We start from the raw sequence: 24844 nt of genomic DNA, 5'->3' as shown, positions 1-24844 counted from the left end.
AAATTAGGCCTGATCTGGCTGATGTCCAACTTCCCCAGATGCCTTTCTCAAGGCTGGTGAAAGCTAAGAGGACTGTCCAGTACTCGCTTCAGATTCCTTTGCTGCAACTTCATGAGAGGCCAACATGGATCCGGCTTCTTAACATGCCCTCAGTCCTTTTCTAACACTGCCTGATTTTGAGAACTTCGACTAATTATATCTGAAGAACCATGGGGGATTCCTCTGGTATTTGTGAGGGAGGAGATTCCTACAACCATTACAGAATCATGTCTGGGTCTAACCATCTGAGGGTGTTTCTAGTGGACATCCAATACACAAGATGATTCATATTTCCCCTGTTAAGGATTCCCAGTGTGAATGGCAGGATTTCACTCTGGATTTATTTAATGCTTTGGCTTTGAAGCCACCTTGAGGAGTCTCTGTTCCTGCTCCTCCCTGGTCTTCCATTCCACTCAAGAGACCTAAGGAATTAAAGTGGACTCCCAGCCTCTTCCGTGGAGGGGGATGTGTCTGTATGCCCACCCTTCTGTTAAGAGTTCTGCACAATATCAGTCAGGACTCTACCAGAATTTTGCTGGTTGACTCCCTTTTATCCCAGGCAACATTGGGTTCCCCTTCTTTCTTGACCAAGGGCAGTTGCCACAAGTTACCTCCCTGGGTGGATCTCCACTCATCAAATGATGCTGGATAAGGTTGTAACATTATTTTCAAGGCACCTCTTTTCTGAGGACGTGCTTTGGATGCTGCAGGAGGCCAGGAAACCCACTACCAGGACGTGTGTCCAAATGAGTAAATATTGGCTGTGCCTTTTGCCATCAGGATCCTCAGTGGAGATTCCTTTGGTTCTCTTAGTTGTGATCTTCACCATGCTGGGGATGGCATATTCAGTGAAAACCACTGGTCAGCAATTTCAACTGTTTTTTCTTTAAACCGCCTCTTGCCTTCTAGGTTTGAGGTCAGGCAAAAATGTGTCCTTCATATCAGGCCTCCCAGGAAACCTATTCAGCCTTCTTTGGGGCCTTGATTTTGTACTTTAAAATTTGACCCTGGCTCATCAGTCTGCTTCCTTGCAGCATTGTACATGGAAGACTGTTCTGCTTTCGGCTGTCTAGCCAAGAGGGTATCAGAACTCCAGGCTTTCATAGCAATTTCTCTCTCTTTTTCTATGGAGACAGGACACCCTTTTATGACCAGGGTGGTCAGTGAGTTGTTACTTTAAACTATCTAATTTTTTTCCCCCTCCTTCTCTGGAGTCTGCCATTGAAGATTCTTCACACCTTGGATTTATGCAGACTGTGCATATTGAGATTAAAACTAACGTTTTTATAAATTATGCAGACTGTGCATATTGAGATTAAAACTAACGTTTTTATAAATTATGCAGACTGTGCATATTGAGATTAAAACTAATGTTTTTATAAATCTGAGCAGCATTTTTTTTATCCCAGAACTGTTTGCTTAGAAACAGCCAAACAATCTCCTCATGGATTCTAGGCAATTTGTTTTAGTTCTTTTCATGGCAGATGTATTATCTGTAAAGGCACATTATACTAGGGCAGTTGCCTCTGGTGCCCTTTTTCAAGGGTCTGGCTATCAGTTCAGTCCTTAAGGCTGCTACTTGGTCCTCTAGCATTAAAAGTTGGATGATGTTCTTCGTCTTCCATTGCTGCAGTCCTGACTATTGGGTATAGTCCGCGTCCCAGTCGGCCCGAATACCAGAGTATAAGGCTGACGTCGGTCATGGCGCCTTAGACTGACGTCAGTACGTCAGGGTACTAATGCGCATGACCGACGTCATTTCCTCAGTCTTTTTTGCCGCATGGTCCGATGCAGAAGCAATTTTGCGAGTGCAGGTTGGCGTTCTGAGATTTTCCGAAACCGGAGTTTCAGACCGAAACAGAGTTGGCTAAGTAACCCGTTAGAACATTTTGGTTTTTCTTGCCTCAGTATTTAACCGGATGTCAGAAAAAGTGAATAACTGTATTTCTTGTGGGAAGCAGATACCGCATAGGGATTATCATACATTGTGTATACCTTGTTTAGGGCCTGAGCACGACGTTGTTGGTTGCCGCTCTTGTGCTAGATTTAACAAGCGCACTATTAAGAGGAGGCTAGATTGTGCTAGGTTAGTGTTTGGGAAGCGTTGCAATTATAATATGCCGTCGGATGCTCCGACGCCCGCTTCATCCAAGAAGTGCAAGGACAAAACAGTGAAGCCTAGGGGTGAGGAACCGGCAGTCCCGGACGTCGGTTCTTTAGAAGGCTCAGGGGAGCCAGAGGTTTTGCCAGGAGTCTCTATGGAGTCTCAGGCAGATACTTTACTGTTACAGGATGTGCCCTCTCAGGAGGTAGGCCAGGCTGAGGGGGCTTCTCAGGTAACTGTTCTTCCCTCTCTTCCCAAGGTAGTTAGGGCCTCTCCTTCTGTTGCCAAAGCTTCTTTTAGAGGTAGGCCAAGTTCAGCTTCTGTGGGGCTTCTCCTAGCATTTCGGCTCTGTGCCTAAGAAACATATGCTTAAAATGGCAGAAGATTTGATTACTCTGATTAGAGGTTCTATGCCCCCGCCTGATAAGAGGCCTAGGGTGGAACAGGAGTTTGATAGTTTTGAACAGTGTTCACAGGCTTCAGAGTCTTCTGTGGAAGACTTACAAGAGTTTCCTACTTATTCTGATTCTGATGTGGATGATTCCACTCCTACAGCTTCTCCTCCTGAGGATTTTTCATTTTCAGAGACTCTTCACTCCATGAGGGAGCACTTTAAATGGGAAGGCCAGGATTACTCTGATTCCAGGAAAAGGCTTAGGGAATTCTTGTTTTTACCCCAGCATAGGCCCTTAGCTATTCCTCCTGTGTTGAATGTGGTGGAGGATGTTTTGCAGAGGCTTCCCTGAACCCTGACTCCTTGCCTCCTGCTCCTGTTAAGCCTGATAGGTATTATAGGGTGCCCGAAGCTCATAAGTATTTGTTTAAGAGTCCTAGGGCGGACCCAGAAATTGTTTCTCAGGGGCCTAAAGGTGTTAAAGCTTCTGTGGTTAAAAATCCTGTACCCTCTGATAAAGAGGCACGGGCTTTGGATAGGTGGGGTAAGAAAGTATATACTTCTTCCACTCTAGCCATGAGGGCGTTGAATTGTCAGTTTCATATGCTAAAATATCAGAATTATCTCCTTTCACAATTGAAATCTAAGGTGGATGCTTTGGCGGAAGGTATTGAGTGTAAAGAATTGCTGGATTTGGTTCATGTGTCTGAACAAGTGGGTAAGCATTCTTTGCAGTGTGGTTTTGATGCTGTTCAGGCCTCCTCGAGGGTGGCTGCTACTAGTTCTGTTCTTCGCAGACATGCCTGGTTGAAGGATCAGAATTTAGCTGAGCATGTTAAGACCAGGATTTTGGATGCTCCTTTACAGTCTGATGTGTTGTTTGGACCGCCTGTGGAAGCAGTTTTAAAGAAAATGGAGGACAAAGCTAAGTCTATGCAGACTGTTAAAGATTTTTGCAGGTGCAGCCTCCAAGTTTAGTAGAAATTGGCCTGCTAAGGGGTGGACATATCCTGCTTATGGTTCCCAGTCTAGGGGTAGGTCTAGACGTGGTAGGGGCAGGGCTCAAGGTTCTGCTTAGGCCTAGATCAGAGAGTTCACCTGCTCAGACTTCTGGTGAGGGCAGGGGTCAGTCCTTTCGTAAGCAGACCCAATGACCTGCCTTTTCAGCTGCCAGTGGATTCTCGTCTGGCAGCTCCTTTGGGAGGAAGACTGTCTCTTTTCAAAGAAAATTGGGATTTAATCACTCAAGACAGATGGGTGCTGGATATCATTCATCACGGTTACAGATTTTATTTCCACACAATGCCCCCTTTCAAAGGCATGCCAGATGTTCCTCCTCCACAAAGAAAAGAGGCTCACAAGCAAGTTTCTCAGTTACTCCAGATAGGGGCCATTCAGCCAGTCCCTGTATCAGAAAGGGGCTTGATTTTATTCTCGCCTGTTCCTAGTACCAAAGAAGGGGAACACGTGGAGACCAATTTTGGATTTATCTATCCTCAACACTTATCTGGACATTCCCAAGTTCAAGATGTTGACGTTACAACAACTGTTACCTCTGCTGGGCAAAGATCACTGGATGGTAACTTTAGATCTCAAGGAAGCTTACCTTCATGTGCCTATAAGGCTAGGTTGCAGAAAGTATCTGCGGTTTCGAACTGGGGATTTTCATTATCAGTTCTCTGCATTGCCCTTTGGCTTATCTACTGCGCCCAGAGTATTCACAAAGGTTCTGGCTCCAGTGATAGCTTACTTCAGGCTTCAAGGCATTCAAATCTATCCTTACTTGGACGACTGCCTGATTCTGGCTCAAGAAAAGGAAGACCTTCTACAGCATCTGGAATATGTCATAGCAGTGCTAAGATGCCTGGGGTATTCTGTGAACGAAATAAAGTCCAGTCTAGTACCCTCTCAAGACATGTGCTTTCTGGGTGTGAGACTGAATACAGCAGCCCAGATGGCCTTTTTAACCCCGGACAAACAAAAGAGTCTGTCACTTTACTTCCATCAACTATCTCATCAGTCCGTGCTGACTGCAAGGACAGTCCTTCAAGCATTAGGGTTCATGGCATCTTGTATTCTGGTGCTTCCCAATGCCAAACTGCATATGAGGAAGCTGCAATGGTATCTCAAAGATGTATGGACACAGCACTGCCAGGATTTGGACACTGTCATTCAAATAATACCTTGCCTTCAAAAGGAATTCTTGTGGTGGGCTCAGGAATGTCACCTAAACAAGGGACTCTCTGTGACCCGGCCAGAGGCGAGTCAGATTTTAACGACAGATGCCTCGGACACTGCTTGGGAGCTCATCTAAATGGAAAGTGGATACAAGACAAGTGGCCTGCCAGACTACAGCATCTACATATCAACATGAAGGAGATGTTAGCAGTCCAGTTTGCATTGATGGCTTTCAAGGAGTTACTTCTTCCAGGGCAGGTGTTGATTCTAACAGACAACACAACTGTCATGTGGTACATCAACAAGCAAGGGGGAACACATTCTTATCCTCTATGCAGGCAAGCAATGATTTTATGGGAGACTGCGTTAAGCCTGCAACTAACTCTTCAGGCAAGGTTTCTGCCAGGAGCACAGAACTCCATAGCAGATGTGTTAAGCAGACAAATCATGGATCCCCACGAGTGGAAACTGGATCTTCATGTATTTCAGAAATTGACAGTGTCATGGGGAACTCCAGACATAGATCTGTTCGCTTCTCCACTAAACCACCAGCTGCCAAAGTATTGCACAAAGGGGTTTCATCACACAGCTTGGAAAGTGGATGCTCTGTCTTTCAGTTGGAAAAACCTTCATGTCTATGCCTTTCCACCTCTGCCTCTTCTTCCAAAGGTATTATTAAAGGTCAGACAAGACAGGCCAAGGATGATTTTGATAGCTCCAGATTGGCCTCGGCAACACTGGTATCCACTACTACGGAGTCTGGTAAGGAAGCCTCCATGGCCTTTACCTCTGATTCCTCATCTGTTATCTCAGAAGGATGGTCATCTGCTCAATGTCAAGCTTCACTCTCTTCATCTAACAGCCTGGCATATTCTCTCTTGAAGCACAGCAGGTCTCAACTTCCTCAGCAAGTTTTAAATGTGATTATGGAAGCTAGAAGACCTAGTACAAGGAAGGTGTACGCAGACAAATGGAAGAGATTTTTATTTTGGAGTACAGCAAAGAATTTGGAGATTTCTGAGCCTAATTTGAGTGTGGCTCTTCAATATCTTACTGAGTTATTGGACAAAGGTTTGTCCTTCTCTTCCATTAAGATTCATGCTGCAGCAATTTCAGCTCATTATGATTGTGACCCACCTTTGTTTTCGCATCCTTTGTTCAAGCAGTTTCTTAGAGGGGCAAAGAATATAAGACCCCCACGTAGAGCTCCTACTCCTGCTTGGGATCTCAATTTTGTGTTGGAAAAACTTACTCTACAACCTTTTGAGCCTGCGGCTACTGCTGAGTTGAAATACTTGTCATGGAAGACTGCTTTTCTGTTGGCCATTACTTCTGCAAGAAGGGTGTCTGAGTTGCAGGCCCTTATGGCAGTAGAGCCTTTTTTGATTTTCCATAAGGATAGGGTATCATTACGTACTAATCCTTCCTTTATGCCTAAGGTGGTTTCTAGTGTGGCTTTAAACCAAACTATTCATTTGCCTACTTTTTATGCAGATCCCCAAAATAAAGGGGAAAAGATTTTGCACACTTTAGATGTACACAGGCAATTGAGATATCATTTAAGCAGGACTAAGGATTTTAGGCAGTCTCAGCGGTTGTTTGTTTCTTTTGCCTTGAGTTCACAGGGCAAGCCTGTGTCAAAACAAACTATTTCCCGGTGGATTGGCTTTTGCATTGCATTTTGTTATTCCCATCATGGCAAGGAGATTCCAGCTGGGATTCGGCCTCATTCCACTAGGGCTACTGCCACTTCAACAGCATTTCTAAGGGGGGTGGCAACTAAGGATATTTTGGAAGCAGCTACTTGGAGTTCAGTGCATACTTTCTCTAAGCATTATCATCTTCCTATCTACTCTAAGTCTAGGGCTGGTTTTGCCACTGCTGTTTTGCAAGGCATGTTATCAGCTCCTACTTCCTTATAATTTGCCAGCCTCCCTTTCCTCTGCTTTGGGATTCTACCCAATAGTCAGGACTGCAGCAATGGAAGACGAAGAACATAGTACAGTTTTGTACCTACCATAAATGTAGATGTTCGAGGATTCCATTGCTGCAGTCCAATTTACCCTCCCTCCTTCCCTCTGTGTTTAGGGGTGGTTGTGTAGGTGAGTTTACATGCTTATATTTTTGTATATATTGTTGTATATATTGTACATGTTTTTTGGTGCAGGTTTTTTGGGACTTGTCTTTTTGGGTCTTCTGACATCTGGGGCAAGAAAAGACTGAGGAAATGACGTCGGTCATGCGCATTAGTACCCTGACGTACTGACGTCAGTCTAAGGCGCCATGACCGACGTCAGCCTTATACTCTGGTATTCGGGCCGACTGGGACGCGGACTATACCCAATAGTCAGGACTGCAGCAATGGAATCCTCGAACATCTACATTTATGGTAGGTACAAAACTGTACTTTTCTAGGGCCAGGCCAGGGCAGCTACCATCAGTGCTATCCTGCATGGGTATGTGGAGAGTTCTTTGCCTTCCTCCTCCCAGGCATTCTCTTGCACTCTTGTACTACTGTAGGTGGAGAATACTGCAACAGTGATGCACAAATCTACTCTGTCCTATAATGGATCCATTCACTGCTGCAGTATTTGGTCCCTGCCTCTTTCCTCCTCTGTCTTGACTCTTGCCTTGTGTTCTGGTTGCCCTTCTGGCTTGGGGGCCTTTCTCGCTTCTGGATGCACATGTCTTTGTCCCTGAGGGTATTCTGTTCTTGGTTTTCTTTCTGTTTTGGATGTCTACATCCGTCTCCTTTATGCCCTATAGCATGTGACATACAGCATCTGTAAGAGCTGAAGGCTGTAATACACTGCTTGGACACTGGACTATTCTTGGCAGGAGATGCCATGGATGAAGAATACTGCAAAACTGAAGAGGACAACTGCTATTGTGGTAAAATTCTGCACAATTGTACTTTGGCCATTGTGGGTTTTTTTTTTTTTTGTTTTTTGTTTTTTTTTGTTTTTTTTTGTTTTAAATCCAGGATTTGGTGGCAGTGGTTGAGAAGGCTTCAATGAGTAGTCCCCTACCTTCATGGCTTGTAGAGCAGACCTAGTGTATTTGTCAGCTTTATCTAGTGAAATGGCCTGAATGCTGCCCTTCACCAGACCTAGAATGTCTGGTAGGCTCTTCCACTAGTGCAAATTACCCAACCTCTGTACTTTGCTGTTGAGTACCTTACCATCTTGCACATCTGGCATGAGCTAAACCACTTTAAAGTTGTTATATGAAGGAAGGAATATTCCTTCATCTGTGCCTCACAAAGAAATTTTAAAGCTGTAAGCTCTTTAATATTTCAAGGTGAGGTTCTTCTGGAAGACCCTTCTAAGGAGGCTACTAAGATTACATGGCTTTAGCTGTGGCATCTTCATTTTCCCAGACTGTATCTTTGATAAAAGATGAGGGTCTCTTGGTCTTGCTAATGGTGCCTGTCTTCAAGAATGAAATTTGTCTATTGTGGAATCCATTATATTGGTTTTGAAGGGGATGGATGGTTCCTGCTAAGCTGCCCACCATTCTGGAAAGACAACCTAGTAAAGCATTGTAGGTTAGACCCTCATGATGACTTTAGACAAGCAGTGTAGTTCCCAAGCACTGCTGCACCTAGTCTTTGGTAGATCAAAGCTTTTTAGACTGACTATAGTGTGTTCCTCTTTACACTTTTGCTTGGGGCCTTCTCTCCAGGTCCATTTAAGACCTTGGATTCCTTCTGCAGCTCCTGTGGTTGTATTACTACTTTAGGAAACCCTGTCTGGAATGTGACCAAGTAAGGATATCGTGGCTTTCCTTTTTTTTTTAAATGAGCTCTGGGCCATTCTGATTTCTCTTTTGAGAAAGAGGGGAGATGTACTCTTTGAGCAGGCCTTCCAGGGTCTGGTAGAGGGTTTCTAAGATCTAGTCAAGGATATCCAAAACAGGAAATGCTGTTCACTGTGGATGTTCATTATGATGTCAGTCGCTATGTCTGTTTCCACCCTCGTAAAGTCTACCCTTGTGCAGTTTTGTAGGAAGCAACAGCCCTGGTAGCATCTAGTGTCCCATAAATGTCAGACAGTTTTGCTCACCACTCCCTCCCCGAGAAGGGTTATGCCTCTGGCATTGAGAGGAGATTTAAAACTGGGGCAACTTCTGAATCCATCATAGAATGGTCGTTGCTGGCAAATGTTGACCACCTTAAATAACTTTTTCATTGAAGGGTCCAAAATGTCTACCTCAGTGTCCTGGTTGAGGACACAAGAGGGTTCCAACTTGCACCTTCCTGTCGGGACCTTTAAGATGCTATAATCTTTACTGATCCTTTTGCAATCTGACTGTACAGATCTTTGAACAGAGCCATCTTGCTTCAGTTGTGCTTGGACTACATTGATAGTGTCCCCAAATTTTAACAGTAGTGAGTTGTTCCCACAAGTTTGTGGACCACCTCTTCCTGCAGTTCATCTGTTGTAGTTCCTGAAGAATGGGTAGATGTTCTTAGTCTACCATTGCTGCAGTCCTGACATATGGGTATTCCGCTGTCCACCATCGGCCCGAATACCAAAGGGCTAGAATCTGGCGTCGGTCATGGCGCTCGAGGCTGACATCAGTATGTGCCAGTACAAATGCGCATGACCGACGCCATACCCTCAGTCTTTCTTGCCGCGTGGTCCTAAGCAGAAGCAGTGTTTGCAAGTGCCGTTCGGCTTTCTGGAATTGTCAGTTTTCGAGTTTCAGACCGGAGACCAAGCTGGGCTAAGTACCCCGTTGGGGACACTTTTGTCTTTTTCTTGCCTCAGTATTACCGGCTGTCAGAAAAAGTTAATAACTGCATTTCTTGTGGGAAACAGATTCCTCGTAGGGATTACCATTTACTCTGTATTCCTTGTTTGGGCCTGAGCACGGCGTTGTTGGGTGTCGCTTTTGTGCTGCCTTTGATGAGCGCACTATTACACGTCGCTTGGACTGTGCTAGGCTAGTGTTTGGTAAACGGTGCAATTATAACTTGCCGTCTGATTCTCCGCCCAGTTCGGCTAAAACACGCAAGGAGTAATCCTTTGCGGTCCAAACAAGATGAGTCCATTGCGGACGCCGGTTCGGTAGAGCCACCGACTACTTCAACGGCTCCTGACAGTTTAGCGGAGTCTCAAGGGGAGCCTTTGCTACTTCAGGAAGTGGCTTCTGTTGTAGGCCAGGCTGAAGGGGCTTCTCATGTGTCGGTGGTTCCCTCCCCTCCCAGAGTTTCTAGGCCTCCCCCTTCTCATAGTAAAAGCCTTTCTAAATCTAATTCTGCCCCTGCTGGTGTCTGTCCACAGGGTCCAGCTCCTAGAAAGCACATGTTAAAGGTGGCGGAGGATTTGATTACTTTAATTAGGGGTTCTATGCCTCCCCCTGAGAAAAGGCCCAGGGTAGAGCCAGGGATAGAGGGTCTGGATCAGTCTTCCAATGACCCTGATTCTTCTGTGGAAGAGCTCCAGGATTTCCCTCCCTACTCTGATTCAGAGGCTGAGGATTCTCCTCCTCTCTCCCCTCCTGAAGATTTTTCTTTTTCTGAAACCTTGCATTCCATGAGGGAGCATTTTAAATGGGAAGGCCAGGATTATTCTGATTCTCGTAAAAGGCTTAGAGAATTCTTGTTTTTGCCTCAGCATAGGCCTTTGGCTATTCCCCCTGTATTGGATGTTGTTCAGGATGTATTTTCTGAGGCTTCTCTTAACCCTGACTCTTTGCCTCCTGCCCCTGCTAAACCAGATAGATACTGCAGGGTACCGGAAGCTCACTAGTATTTATACAAGAGTCCTAGGGCTGACCCAGACACCATTACTCAAGGCCCCAAGGGTGTCAGGGCTGCTGTGGTTAAGAATCCAGTTCCTTTGGACATGGATGCTAGAGCTCTGGATAGGTGGGGTAAGAAGTTGTATACCTCTTCCACTTTAGCTATGAGTGCTTTACATTGTCAAAATTATTTGCTGGGCCAATTGAAATGTAAAGTTGATGCTTTATCTGAAGGTATTGAATGTAAAGAGCTTCAGGATTTAGTGCATGTTTCAGACCAAGTTGGTAAGCATTCTTTGCAATGTGGTTTTGATGCTTTACAGGCTTCTTCCAGGGTGGCTGCTACTAGTTTAGTTCTTCGCAGGCATGCCTGGTTAAAAGTTCAGACGTTGTCCGAGCATGTTAAGGCTCGGATTATGGATGCTCCTTTGCAGTCTGATGTTCTTTTGGCCCTCCGGTTGAATCAGTTTTGAAATCATGGAGGAAAACGCTAAGTCTATGCAGACAGTTAAGGATTGTTTACAGGTTCAGCCCCCTAAGTTCAGTAGGAATTGGCCTACTAAAGGGTGGTCTTTTCCCTCTTCCGATTATCAGTCTAGGGGCAGGTCTAGGCGAGGTAGGGGTAGAGCTTCCTCTCAGGGCCCTGCTACTCCTAGGACTTTGGGTTCTTTTACCCCTTCTGCTGGGGAGGGCAGGGGTCAGTCCTTTCGAAACAAACTCAATGACCTGCGTCTTCAGCTGTCGGACTCTGCCATGCTGGCAGCTCCTCTAGGAGGAAAACTGGGACTTTTTGCAAAGTATTGGCATTTGGTTACCCAGGACAATGGGTATTGGACATTGTAAATCGAGGCTACAAATTTTATTTCCACACTTTCCCTCCTTTCAAAGGTATGCCAGATGTGCCTCATCAGCAAAGACTGGAAGCACAGGCAAAAAAAAAAAAAAAATTTCTTCTCTGCTTCAGTGGAGGGCAATACAGGAAGTACCTTCTGCTGAAAGAGGCACAGGGTTTTATTCCCGTCTTTTCTTAGTGCCAAAAAAAGTGGATACTTGGAGACCAATTCTGGATTTGTCCATTCTAAACACCTTTTTGGAAATTCCAAAGTTCAAGATGTTAACGTTGCAGCAGTTGCTGCCTATGCTGGGCAGGGCTCATTGGATGGTAACTCTGGATCTCACAGAGGCCTATCTTCACATTCCTATCGGGCCCAGTTCCAGGAAGTTCCTGAGATTTCGGAATGGGAATTTGCATTATCGGTTCTCTGCATTGCCCTTTGGCTTGTCTACTGCGCCCAGGGTATTCACAAAAGTCCTGGCTCCAGTAATTGCTTTTTTCAGACTACAAGGAATTCAAATTTATCCTTATCTGGACGACTGTTTGTTTCTGGCTCAAGGCAAGCAAGAACTTCTTCAACATCTTCACTATGTAATGACAGTTTTAAGATGCCTAGGGTATTCTGTGAACGAAATAAAGTCCAGTCTAGTACCCTCACAAGAGATGTGTTTTCTGGGTGTGAGACTGAATACAGCAACCCAGATGGCATTTCTTACCCTGGACAAACAAAGACATCTTCATCAATACTTCCGACAGCTTTCAGTAATGTCCAGGCTGACTGCAAGGACAGTCCTTCAAGCCTTAGGGTTCATGGCATCTTGTATTCTAGTGCTTCCCAATGCCAAACTGCATATGAGGAAGTTACAATGGTATCTCAAAAGCGTGTGGACTCAACACAGCCACGATTTGGACACTGTCATTCAGATTCTCCCTTGCATACAAAAAGAATTTCTGTGGTGGGCTCAGGAATGTCACCTAAACAAGGGACTCTCTGTGACCCAGCCAGAGGCATGTCAGATATTAACGACAGACGCCTCGGAGTCTGCCTGGGGAGCTCATCTCGAAGGAAAATGGATTCAAGACCTTTGGCCCCCAGAGCTACTTCATTTACATATCAACATGAAAGAGATGCTGGCAGTTCAATTTGCTTTGGAAGCATTCAAGAGCCTACTTCAATCAGGACTGGTGTTGATTTGAACAGACAACACAACAGTCATGTGGTACATCAACAAGCAAGGGGGAACCCATTCTTATCCATTGTGCAGACAAGCAATGCTAGTATGGGAAACTGCTTTAAAACTGCACATCACTCTTCGAGCACAGTTTCTGCCAGGAGCACAAAATTCTTTAGCAGATGTTCTGAGCAGACAGATTGTGGATCCTCGCGAATGGAAGTTGGATCATCAAGTGTTTCTGCAGTTGGCCATGGCTTGGGGAACTCCAGACATAGATCTGTTCGCTTCTCCTCTGACTTATCAACTGCCAAAGTTTTGCACAAGGCTATTTCATCCGACAGCCTGGAAAATAGATGCACTATCCTTCAGCTGGAGAAACCTGCACGTGTATGCCTTTCCTCCTTTGCCTCTTCTTCCAAAGGTATTGTTGAAAGTCAGGAGGGAAATGCCTCGCATGATTCTGATAGCACCAGATTGGCCTCGACAACATTGGTACCCTCTCTTAAGGAGTTTAATTCATGGGACACCTTGGCCATTACCACAGTTTCCACAATTATTGACTCAGGAGGACAATCATTTTCTCAATATCAGGGTGCAATCTCTTTACCTGACAGCCTGGAGAATTCAGTTTTGAGGAAGGAAGGCCTGCAGCTTCCACAACAAGTTTTGGATGTTCTTTTGGAAGCCGGGCGTCCTACTACTCTGAAAGTTTATGCTGATAAATGGAAGAGATTTTTTCTTTGGAGTGCAGCTCACGGCTTTGATGTTAAATTGCCTAACTTGCGTTGTATTTTGCAATATTTGACTGTTTTGTTAGACAAGGGATTGTCTTTCTCTTCTGTTAAAGTGCATGCTGCAGCTATTTCTGCTCACTATGAATGTGACCCTCCTTTGTTTTCTCGTCCATTGGTTAAACAGTTTCTTAGAGGGGCAAGGAATATAAGACCCCCGAGAAGAGCTCCCACTCCAGCCTGGGATCTTAATTTTGTTTTGGAGAAGCTGACTCTGCCTCCATTTGCACCTGCAACTACAGCTGAGTTGAAGTTGTTGTCTTGGAAGACTGCTTTTTTGTTGGCTGTTACTTCTGCTCGAAGGGTCTCTGAATTTCAGGCCCTCATGGCAGTAGAACCATTTCTGATTTTTCACAAGGACAGAGTTTCCTTGCGTACTAATCCTACTTTTATGCCTAAAGTAATTTCATATGTGGCACTGAACCAATCTATACATTTGCCTACTTTTTCTGCTGACCCCCTAAATAAAGGGGTGAAAGTTTTGCATTCTTTGGATGTGCATAGGCATTTAAGATATTTGAGCAGAACCACAGAGTTCAGAAGATCTCAACAGTTGTTTGTTTCTTTTGCTTTGACTTCACAAGGGAAAGCTGTTTCAAAGCACACTATCTCCAAGTGGATTGGCCATTGTATTGCTTTTTGTTATTCTCATCATGGGAAAGATGTTCCTGCTGGGATCAGGCCTCACTCTACTAGGGCTACAGCCACCTCTACTGCTTTTTTGAGAGGGGTAGCTGCTAAGGACATTTTGGAGGCAGCTACTTGGAGTTCTGTACATACATATACTGAGCATTATCATTTACCTCTTTATTCTAGGTCTAGGGCTGGGTTTGCCACTGCTATTCTACAGGGCATGTTAGCAGCTCCTAATTCTATTTAGTTGGCCATCCTCCCTGTTTTCCGTTGCTCTGGGATTCTACCCATATGTCAGGACTGCAGCAATGGTAGACTAAGAACATAGTACAGTTTTGTACCTACCATAAATGTAGATGTTCGAGGATATCCATTGCTGCAGTCCAAGTTTCCCTCCCTCCTACCCCCTTATTTAGGTTTGGGTTTTGGGTGGTGTTTTTTGCATTCTGACGTCTGAGGCAAGAAAGACTGAGGGTATGGCGTCGGTCATGCGCATTTGTACTGGCACATACTGATGTCAGCCTCGAGCGCCATGACCGACGCCAGATTCTAGCCCTTTGGTATTCGGGCCGATGGTGGACAGCGGAATACCCATATGTCAGGACTGCAGCAATGGATATCCTCGAACATCTACATTTATGGTAGGTACAAAACTGTACTTTGGGTTGAGGATCTTAATGTGGCCATACTTGGGCTAAGACCGATTCTAACTGGAGAGCTGTCATTAGTTCTTGAAAGTACTGGAATATAATAGTCAGTTGCATGGTATGCAGTCAAGCAGGTCATTTTGGGTTTCAAAAAACAGCTCTGCAGACAAGCATCCTGGTCTTGACAGTTGTCTACAGACCAGGAATGATGCCTTTAGCTTGGACCCTAGCAGACGTGAATGGGCTGGCTGCATCCCTGAGCTGCAGCCCCAGTTTTGCCCTGATGTAAGGATCCTGTCTGCTCTACATCTGGAAACTGCCCATTTTGGAGCTATGCATGTTACTGTTCTCAGGCCAAGGAGACTTGGTAGAAAAATGCATCCTCCCTTGCATGGCAACTCTTGTAAGCCTTCCTCAAGCTTTGTGATCTGTGCCTCAAGTCATAGAAAACGAATCGCTCTTGGTGACCTAGAATGGTGTGATTTATAGAGATGGGTGACATAGCAGTGAGATTTGAGTTTTTTTCCCTGCCTGAGCAACCTTTCCAGCCTGAAGTTGTGAATAGATTTCCTGCAGTTGATTTTTTTTTGTATGTTTTGTTTTCCTGTGGTGCTGAGAGGATTGGACTGGGGGCATACAGGCTAGATCGCACCTCACCCCTGCCTATCTCAAGTTATTTGGAAATGAGATTTTACTGAGATGGAGATGGCAGAAAAAGGAAATACTTGTACTTCTGGCTTGCGCGCGCTCTGTCTGGCTCTAGCTCTGTTCATGTGATGAATGTTTTGCTTACTGGTTTATTTCTAGTACAATTCTGGGCTACTCCGCAGTACAAGTTACTTTATGGTTGTAATGAAGCTCTGAAGCCCCAGTAGATTGATAATAATTTGGGTGTTTGAGAACTGTTAAGAACACTGCAGATAAAAATGATTGTAGGACATGCAGCAACAGCTACCCAATAATTACATCTCTCATCTAAGAATGAAACTTTGTTAATGAACAGAAACAAAGGAAAACCAATTCTAATTGTGATTTAAATAACTTTTTTCTTTTTTTTTTTTTTTTTTTGAAAGTCCTCTTCCAAATATTGAAAATCTCGACCCAGGTGTAGTCCAAAGGCTACTGCGGCTGGACAGTCTTATGCGTAATGATGCAAATGGAATGCCTCAGCTGGACACTCCAAAACGCGAGAGGTTAGCTCTGTTAAAGGTGGTGGAAGAAAGCCAAAATGAGATCATGGTATGTTGGCACACTGTTTCTACAGCAAAATTCATGTTGGTTTGGCAGCAAATAAGAAATAGTGGTTCTTCCTGTATGACAGAATTCAGAACTAGGAGGAAAATCTTTGCCACTTCATAAAATGTTTTTGCAACCTTTTCTACAACTTGTTTAAAACAGTGCTTAATTTAATATCGGTCACCCTGTGCATCCCTGTAATGCTGAAGATTGCAAAAATGCATTCATTATGTAATGGCCCAAAAAAATGAACAAAGGTAAGTAAACTAGTGTGAACGAGGAATAACTTGATGGGAAGGCTTACTGAAGTGAAAGCAGAATTTTGCATTTAAACTTCACATACCAACCATTTCTGTTTGCTGCAGTTAGCTTCTCCTGTAAAGTGAGCTTTCCATTTCTAAAATCTAGTTACTTTTATTTCTTGACTGGAACTGTTCAGTTTAGGAACATTGCATTTCCTGTAGACTGATCAGCTGCGATACTTCTGATTTGAGTTGTGGGTAAACCATTTTGATGATGCAATGGGGTGGGGAGGGTAAAATAGCTTCCAGTGGATAGGCATGTTTTATGTAGTTGGCTGCAGATTGACAGTGGCTCAGAGTATGACACAATCAGTCAAGCAAATTTTAATAACTAGTGTATTTTTTTGAACATAAATGCATTAAACAGGATAAGATTCCTAGTAGTGTATTACTTGATGTCCTATACGCCTATTCCTATGTTGCAGTCTTCTTTACATGAGGGATTCCTGCTTTAAACAATTCTGACATCTGGCCAGGATACAATTTTACCACTGCTAGGTACAGGGAATGTTGCACATAGGCCCAAAGCTGGCGTCTGCCATAATTGATGTCTGCACGGGTCTACTTCAAAGATCAAAGACCCATATAATCAAATTACATAAGCATGCGACCAAGTAAGCGAAATGCCAGATAACTGAAAGCTGAAAACCACAAAACCTGGAACATCTAACTCTGTGAGCAGAAGTCAAATCGTTAATTAAAAGCACAGCTCTGCAATTAGATTGTCTACAGCAAATAACTGTCATTGGTTTTGCAGGGGGCAAGCCCTCATGCAACCCCCATGTGGTGGGGCTGCCCCCAAATTATATATACCAATTCAGACATCGCACTACAGTGAGAAAAGGGTAAAGTTCCTTACTGTACCGTGATCTTCAAACAGATGAGTTATTTGCTGTAGGCAGTCTTTAACTATAGTGTGCCTATAAGTAACTATCCAGACGTCTGCTCACTTGCAGAGCTTGTTCCAGGTTTCCTGGTATTCAGCTTTTGGTTATCTGGCATTTAGCTTATTTGGTCTATCTTCTGTAATTACATTACATGGGTCTTCGATCTTTTGAAGTAGACCAGTAGTCTGCACATGCCATCCTCATAACTTCTCTGCTGCCATTCCAAACTCTATCTTCGACTGTCTGCCTGCTTGCCAGAGTTGTTGGTTGCTATACGAACAGGTTCAGGTAAGTCCCCCGTTGACTTTATTGCTTTTGCTACTGCTTTTTTGTCTGAGGTTATATGTCATCCAGGAAAGGCAAGTGCTGTTGCGGAAGACTTGTTCCACCATGAGAGCCACAATCTGTCTGTTTTGTTTTAGGCCCTAACCACAGCCATAAGTTTTGCTGTGTATGTCAAGAATCTGCTCCCAAAACCTTGCGTAGCCGCCTTATTTTCCTTGAGACTCAGACTGGTTAGGGCGTGACATAATGGAGGATATGTTGGGCACTTCTGCTGAGCCTGTGAAGGCCAAGAAACGTGGGCCTGAAGCTTCACCTGCACCTTCCATTCCAGGCATCCCTCTTGAGGCCAGTGAAGGTCTGGAGGACTGTTAGGATTTTGGCACCGATTCCTGCATCGGTACTGGAATAGAAGCAGTCTGCGCATCTGCCACTGGCATGTCCTCTGAAGATGTTCATCGTGTTACCCTGCTGCAGTCATCACACTTGGGTTATCCTGTCGTCAGGCGGTCCCGCAGTTGGCCGGAATTCCAAAGTCTTGGTCCGGCGTCGGTTGCTGTCGCTTCTTCCCTGACGTCAGTGCACCAGGGGTATATATAATGCATCCAACGCCATTTTCTTCAGTCTTTCTTGCTGCGCGGTGCCCGAAGCAGAAGCCGTTCGCAAGTGCCGGTCGGCAGACTCCTGAGATTTTCGAAGTCGAATTTCAGATCCGAAGTCTTCAATAAAGCTAAGTACCCCTTTGGGGAAACTTTTCTTGCCTCAGACCGATTTCAGAAAAAGTTAACAATTGTATTTCTTGTGGGAAGCAAATACCTCATAAGGATTTTCATTCTTACTGCATACCTTGCCTAGGCCCAGACCACGACATCACTGGTTGTCGTTTTTGTGCTAGGTTCAATAAGCGTACTATAAAAAGACGCTTTGATTTCGCACGACACTACTTCGGTAGAAAATTAACTACACAATGCCGTCGGAGCAACCGACTACCGGCGTGCACAAAAAACGCAAGGATAAGGACAGGCAGCCTAGACCCAAGCCAGACTCCGAGGCCTCGGCTGGACCGGTCTCCGGTTCACCGGTCTTCAGTGAGGCTCCTACGCAGCCCCTGACTACTGCAGATTTGGAACCAGAGACAGCTTCGGAGCCTTTGGCGGAGAGTGCTAGGCCGCAGCCTTTTTGTTTAGCCCCTACCGACGACACTGCAGAAAGATGTCGGTGCTGCAGAAACACCTTCGGTTTCTGAAGGCGTCTTCAGACCGACTACGCTCACCATAAAAACGTATCCTAAGCTTAAGACTCCTATTAAACCAAAAAAGACTGCACTTCAGTCTCCAGTTCAAGGCCCCATGCCTAAGAAGCAGACGCTTAAAATGGCTGAAGATTTGATCTCTAATCAGGGGTTCCCAACCCCCACCCGAGGCCTAGACAAGAGGAAGATTATGCTGCCTCTGATGGTGTCTTATTTCCTCAGGCTTCTCTGAGGACCAAGATTACTCTTTTTTCCCCTTATGAAGATTCTGATGCTGAGGATTCCATTCCCTCAGCTCCTCCTGAAGACTACTCCTTTGGGGAAACTTTACACACTATGAGGGAACATTTTCACTGGGAAGGTCAGGACTACTCTGACTCAAAAGGCTCAGAGTTTCCTTTACTCCCCCAGCACAGACCTCTTGCCATCCCCCCAGTTTTAGACATTGTGGATGATGTTTACTTAGAATCTAGTTTGAACCCAGATTCTCTGCCTCCTGCTCCAGCCAAATCAAACGGATGCTATAGAGTGCCTGACTCCCACAAATTCCTTTATAAAAGCCCTGTTGCTGATCCAGAGACCATCTCCCAGGGTCCCAAAGGGGCTAAGGCTTCTGTGGCAAAAGATCCCGTACCCTCTGAAAGGGACTTCAGAGCACTAGACAGGTGGGGGAAAAAGGTTTACACCTCAGCCACTCTAGCTATGAGAGCACTAAATTGCCAATTTCGCATGCTAAAATATCAGCAATTTCTAATGTCTCAGTTAAGACAAAAAATGAGCACACTCCCTCAACAGTCTGAATTGAAAGAAATGCAGGATCTGTTGCATGCAACCGAACAGGTGGGCAAACATACATTACAATGTGGGTTTGATTCTTTAGAGGCTTCCTGCAGAGCAGCTGTCACTGGGTCTGTTATACGTAGGCATGCTTGGTTAAAGGAACAAACTCTGCCTGATCATGTTAAAGCAAAGCTTCTAGATGCTCCCTTACAGCAGGATGTTCTATTTGGAGTTAAAGCAGAAGTCGTCTTAAAGAAAATGGAGGATAAGGCAAAATCTATACAGACAAAGATTTTCTACAGGTACAGTCCCCTCGCTTCAGCAGAAATTGGCCAACAAAAAATTGGTCCTTCCCAGCTACTGACAGACTACAGTGGGGTAAATACAGACGTCCAAGAGGCAGAGGACAACCCACAGGCCCAATACAAACTTCAACAATGGGGGCACTGCAACAAAGAAGGGAGGAGAAGACAGGTCCCAAACTACTAGAAGGCAAACTCAATTGACTTGCACCTCATCTGGCCAAGCAACACTCTCTTGGCAGCTCCCTTGGGAGGAAAACTCGCACTTTTTTCAGACAAATGGCACATTGTCACAAAGGACAAATGGGTCCTAGACAGATTCCATTTTCACACCTTGCCAATGAAAAGAGGAATGCCAAACCTGCCACAATCAATGGGCAGAGGCACAAAAACAAATTAAATCTCATGGACATGAGAGCCATTCAACTGGTACCTACACGGGAGAAAAGCCAAGGATTTTACTCAAGACTCTTTCTAGACCCCAGAAAGGACAATGCCTGGAGACAAATTCTGGACCTTTCAATTCTAAACACCTTCTTACAAGTACACAAATTCAAGATGCTAACACTACAGCAGCTTCTTCCCATGTTGGGCAAGAAAGCATGGCTAGTAAAGCTGGACCTCCAAGGAGGCATGCCTGCATGTCCCTATCAGACAAAGTTGAAGATACCTCCATTTCATTGCAGGTTCAACCCATTACCAATTCTCTGCACTGCCCTTTGGCTTATCCACTGCACCCAGGGTCTTCACAAAATGCCTGGCACCAGTAATTGCATACTGCAGACAGAGGAATTCAAATATACCCATACCTGGACGACTGCCTCATCCAAGCAGAAAGCAGGGACATACTTACAACATCTGGCTTTTGTAAAACATCTTCTAAGTTGCCTATGGTACACAGTAAATGAAAAGAAATCAAAACTAGTACCCTCACAAAATGACATTCCTGGGTGCCAGCTTGAATACAACGGCCCAGAAGGCTTATCTGACGCCAGACAAACAACTACAACTGACTCAATATTTCAAAACAATGGCAACAAAGACCCAACTCCCTGCAAGGAAAATTCTGTAGGCCTTTGGCTTCATGGCATCTTGCATACTACTAATACCATTTGCAAAGCTGCATATGAGGAAATTACAGTGGTACCTAAAAAGCGTATGGTCTCAACACAGCCACAGCTTGGACACTATCTCTCATTCCCTGCCTACAACAGGAGTTTCTATGGTGGTCACAGGCATGTCCCCTCAACAAAGGTCAGCCTTTCACCTTGCCCCCAGCCAGGCAAACTATGACAACAGATGCATCGGACTACGCCTGGGGGGCACACATGGCAGGACAGTGCGTTCAAGGCATATGGACTGCAGATCAAAGGAATCTGCACATCAATCAAAAAGAGATGCTAGCTGTACAGAATGCTCTGACTGCCTTCAAGAACCTATTACATCCAGGACAACTTACAATAAGGATGGACAACACCACAGTAATGTGGTACATAAACAAGGGGGTACACACTCCTACCCTCTATGCCGGGGGTACACACTCCTACCCTCTATACAGGCAAGCAATGACCTTGTGGAACACAGCACTGGCTTACCAAGTTCAGTTACAAGCTCAATTCCTGCCAGGAAAAAAGAACACATTGGCAGACTACCTCAGCAGAAACATCATGGATCCCCACGAGTGGAAACTGGATCCACAAGTATTTGCAATGATAACTCAGAAATGGGGTCTCCCAGACACAGACCTGTTTGCCAGCCCCCAAAACTATCAGCTAACAAAATTTTGTACAAGGACACTTCACCATCAAGCGTGGAAAGTGGACGCACTCTCATTCAGTTGGAAAAACCTGACAGTATATGCCTTCCCTCCATTGCCTCTCCTCACAAAGGTGCTTCTGAAAGTCAGAAAGGAGAGACCACGACTGATACTCACAGCCCCAGACTGGCCACGCCAGCACTGGTACCCACTATTAAGGAATATGGCCCAGGGCCAACCTTGGATTTTACCACAAATTGCCCATTTGCTCACACAACAAAACAATCAGATTCTACACAGCCAGCTCAAAACCTTAAATCTGGCTGCATGGCAAATCACCTAAGCATCCAGCCATCTCCTCTTTCCCAAGCAGTTATGGATGTTATTCTGGAAGCTAGGAGGCCCAGCACCAGGAAGGCTTACTCGGACAAATGGAAAAGGTTTTGCGCTTGGAACCAAGCTAAAGGCCAAAATACACTTCAGCCTCACATGCCTCAGATTCTACAGTATTTAACTGAAATGTTGCACAAGGACTTTCTTCCATTAAAATCCATGCATCCGCTATTTCAGCCCACTACAACACGGATCCACCCTTATTTTCACATCCACTTCTAAGGCAGTTCCTCAGAGGGGCAAAAAACTTTAGGCCCCCCCAGGAGAGCACCTACACCAACATGGGACCTTAATTTTGTTCTGGAAAAACTTACGCTACCTCCCTTTGAACCAGCTTTCTCTGCTGATCTACAGTTTATATCGTGGAAGACTGCCCTGCTGCTAGGAATAACTTCAGCCAGAAGAGTCTCAGAGCTGTAGGCACTAATGGCAGTGGAACCTTTCCTCATTTTCCATCAAGATAGTTTCTCTACGAACTAATCCTTCATGCCAAAGGTGGTTTCCAGTGTGGCTTTAAATCAAACCATCCACTTACCCACCTTCTTCCCAAATCCACAGAACAAAGGAGAAAGACTCCTGCATTCCTTGGACATTCACAGGCAACTTCGTTACTACTTGGATAAAACTAAGGTTTTCAGAAAATCTGACCAACTCTTTGTATCCTATGCTACAGCTTCACAAGGGAAGGCTATATCAAAACAAACAATTTCCAAATGGATAGGACATTGCATTCGTTTTTGCTATACCCATCATGGAAAACCAGTTCCTGCTACCATTAGGCCCCACTCTACCAGTGCAACAGCTACATCTACAGCCTTCCTCGGGGGGGGGGGGGGGGTTCCAACAAGGAGATTTTGGAAGCTGCAACTTTGAGTTCAGTATACACCTTTACCAAGCACCATCACTTACCACTTTAGTCTAAGACTAGAGCTGGCTTCGCCACTGCAGTTCTGCAGGGACTTCTAGCCTCCTCTAACCCTCTGACTCCACCCATCCTTAGCTTTGGGATTCTACCCAAGTGTGATGACTGCAGCATGGTAACATGATGAACATAGTACAGTTTTGTACCTACCATAAATGTAGTTGTTAGAGTGTACACCCTGCTGCAGTCCAGGTTACCCTCCCTCCATCCCCTCTGATCTAACTGGATAAATCTTTACAATACCTTCCTGATGTATTTGCTTATAGCTGGAGGGATTTTGTTTGTGCTAAATTTTCTTAAATTGGTACTAATTACTGACAACCTTTTTGGGGGCACCTGACATCTGGGGCAAGAAAAACTGAAGAAAATGACGGATGCATTATATATACCCCTGGCGCACTGACGTCAGGGAAGAAGCGACAGCAACCGATGCCAGACCAAGACTTTGGAATTCCGGCAGACTGTGGACCGCCTGACGACAGGATAACCCAAGTGTGATGACTGCAGCAGGGTGTACACTCTAACATCTACATTTATGGTAGGTACAAAACTGTACTTTTTGCAGACGTCTGTTTCAGATGAGCAGGGGAAACTTATGGCTCATTACTTTGGAAGATCTTCACGGTATTCCTCAGATCTTTCTTCAGGAAGAAGTGCAGAGGTTTTTTATAGAATGCAGGCCTACATCTGGTCCCTCCACCTTCCACAAGGCTTGCTGTGCCCCTTAAAGGAATGGGAAACCAAACTAATCATTCTGCCCCTTGAGAACCTCCACCTGACTGGCAGGCCTTTACATAAGGATTATTTAATGCCTTTATGGCTTTGAAGCCTCCCACTTGGTGTCTCCCTTCCTAGCCCCCCTCCTCCTCCTCCTACCCCTCAGAAAAGGTTTAGGGAGCAGTTATCAAAGGATGAGGATTCCTCAGAGGGATGAGCCCCTGGCATGCTCTGCCAAAATTTCTTCTCCCTTGGAGTATGCTTCTCCTGAGGAGTCCAATGGAACGGAGTCTCATGTTGGGGAGACATTTGTATGAGGGAGTTTTTCAAGTGGGACTGCTCACAGGTCACTAATGTGCAGAGGAGATATTACGATTTACTCCAAACGGATTCACCTTCTGCCATGCCTCCAGTTCTGCCAGCTTTCCTGGATGCTTTCATTTCTGCTTCTGAAAGTCAAGAGACTCAACCTCCTGCACCCAAAAGGACAGAGGTTCTATGCGGTACCAGAGGACTAAATTCCTTTATAATTGCCCTGCTGCAGAACCAGTGTCTGTAGCCACTGATGAGCCATCCAGACTCTTGCCTTCTATTTCTCTCCTTCCTTCAGATAGACTAAAACCATGGAAAGGCTGGGGAAAAGTGTACACTTTGGCTACTCTTACCTTTATGGCCATTAACGGTCAAACCCATATAAGTATACTTTGGGCCTTCTTTCTCGGGCCCCTCAGCTTCTGTCTGGCCTTCTGGATTCAGATGTGAAGTCTCAGCTTTCCTCTGTTTTGAGGGCATCTTCCCAAGTAGTACACCACTCCATTAAATGTAGTTAAGATGCTGCTGAAGCATCTGACAGAGTTGCTGTGTCTGGCTCTGTATTAAGTAGGTTCTCAAGGCTTTAACCGCTTCCTTAAGACTTTAATGGTGCATACATTAGGTTAACCTTGGATAATGCCTTGTTTGGTATTGCGGCTGCTACCTTGTTCAAGTCCCTGCAGAAGGGTACAGAGTTGCACTATTTAAAACTCATATGTCTTCAGTTCCCAAATTCCAAAGGATCTACCCAGTTAAGACATCTGTCTCCTCCTAGAGGTAAAAGGGGTGCCAGGAGATCAACTTCTTCTAAACCCTCTCTGCCTTCTGCTCAAAAGTAGTCCTTTCCAGACAAGCCAGGTAGTCTGCGACTGGTTCCTTCTGGTCACTTTACCTTTTCCCAATGCATTTCATTCTCCCTTCTGGTCTGAGATCACATCACTCAAGATTCATGGGTTTTGTCCATTATCCACATAGGATATTTCATGGTCTGGGAATCTCCTCCTCATGGGAATTCCTCAACCACTTTGAACGTCTTTTCTTCGCAGAGGTGCTCCAAGATTTCAAATCCCTGAAAACTGTTCAAGTCTCACTGACACAAAGGGAAGAGGGTTCTACTCAAGGATGTTCCTAGTTCCCAGGAAAGATTGCCCATGGGCAC

At 45.0% G+C, this 24844-nt stretch overlaps 1 protein-coding gene across 1 annotated transcript in view; it reads left to right on the top strand.

The window, feature by feature from the left end:
• The window catches only part of KIF22 (kinesin family member 22), a 638755-nt gene that overhangs the window by 270994 nt on the left and 342917 nt on the right, over positions 1-24844 (top strand). The window contains exon 9 of the mRNA XM_044086339.1: positions 15618-15783. Coding sequence (XP_043942274.1) covers positions 15618-15783 — 166 coding nt within the window. The remainder of the gene's footprint in view (positions 1-15617; positions 15784-24844) is intronic.

Source organism: Protopterus annectens, chromosome 10.part0, assembly GCF_019279795.1.
Source record: "Protopterus annectens isolate FY-2018-M chromosome 10.part0, PAN1.0, whole genome shotgun sequence".
NCBI classification, from domain to species: Eukaryota; Metazoa; Chordata; order Ceratodontiformes; family Protopteridae; genus Protopterus; species Protopterus annectens.
Note: the sequence above shows the minus strand (reverse complement) of the source record. Positions and strands in the feature narration are given on the sequence as shown.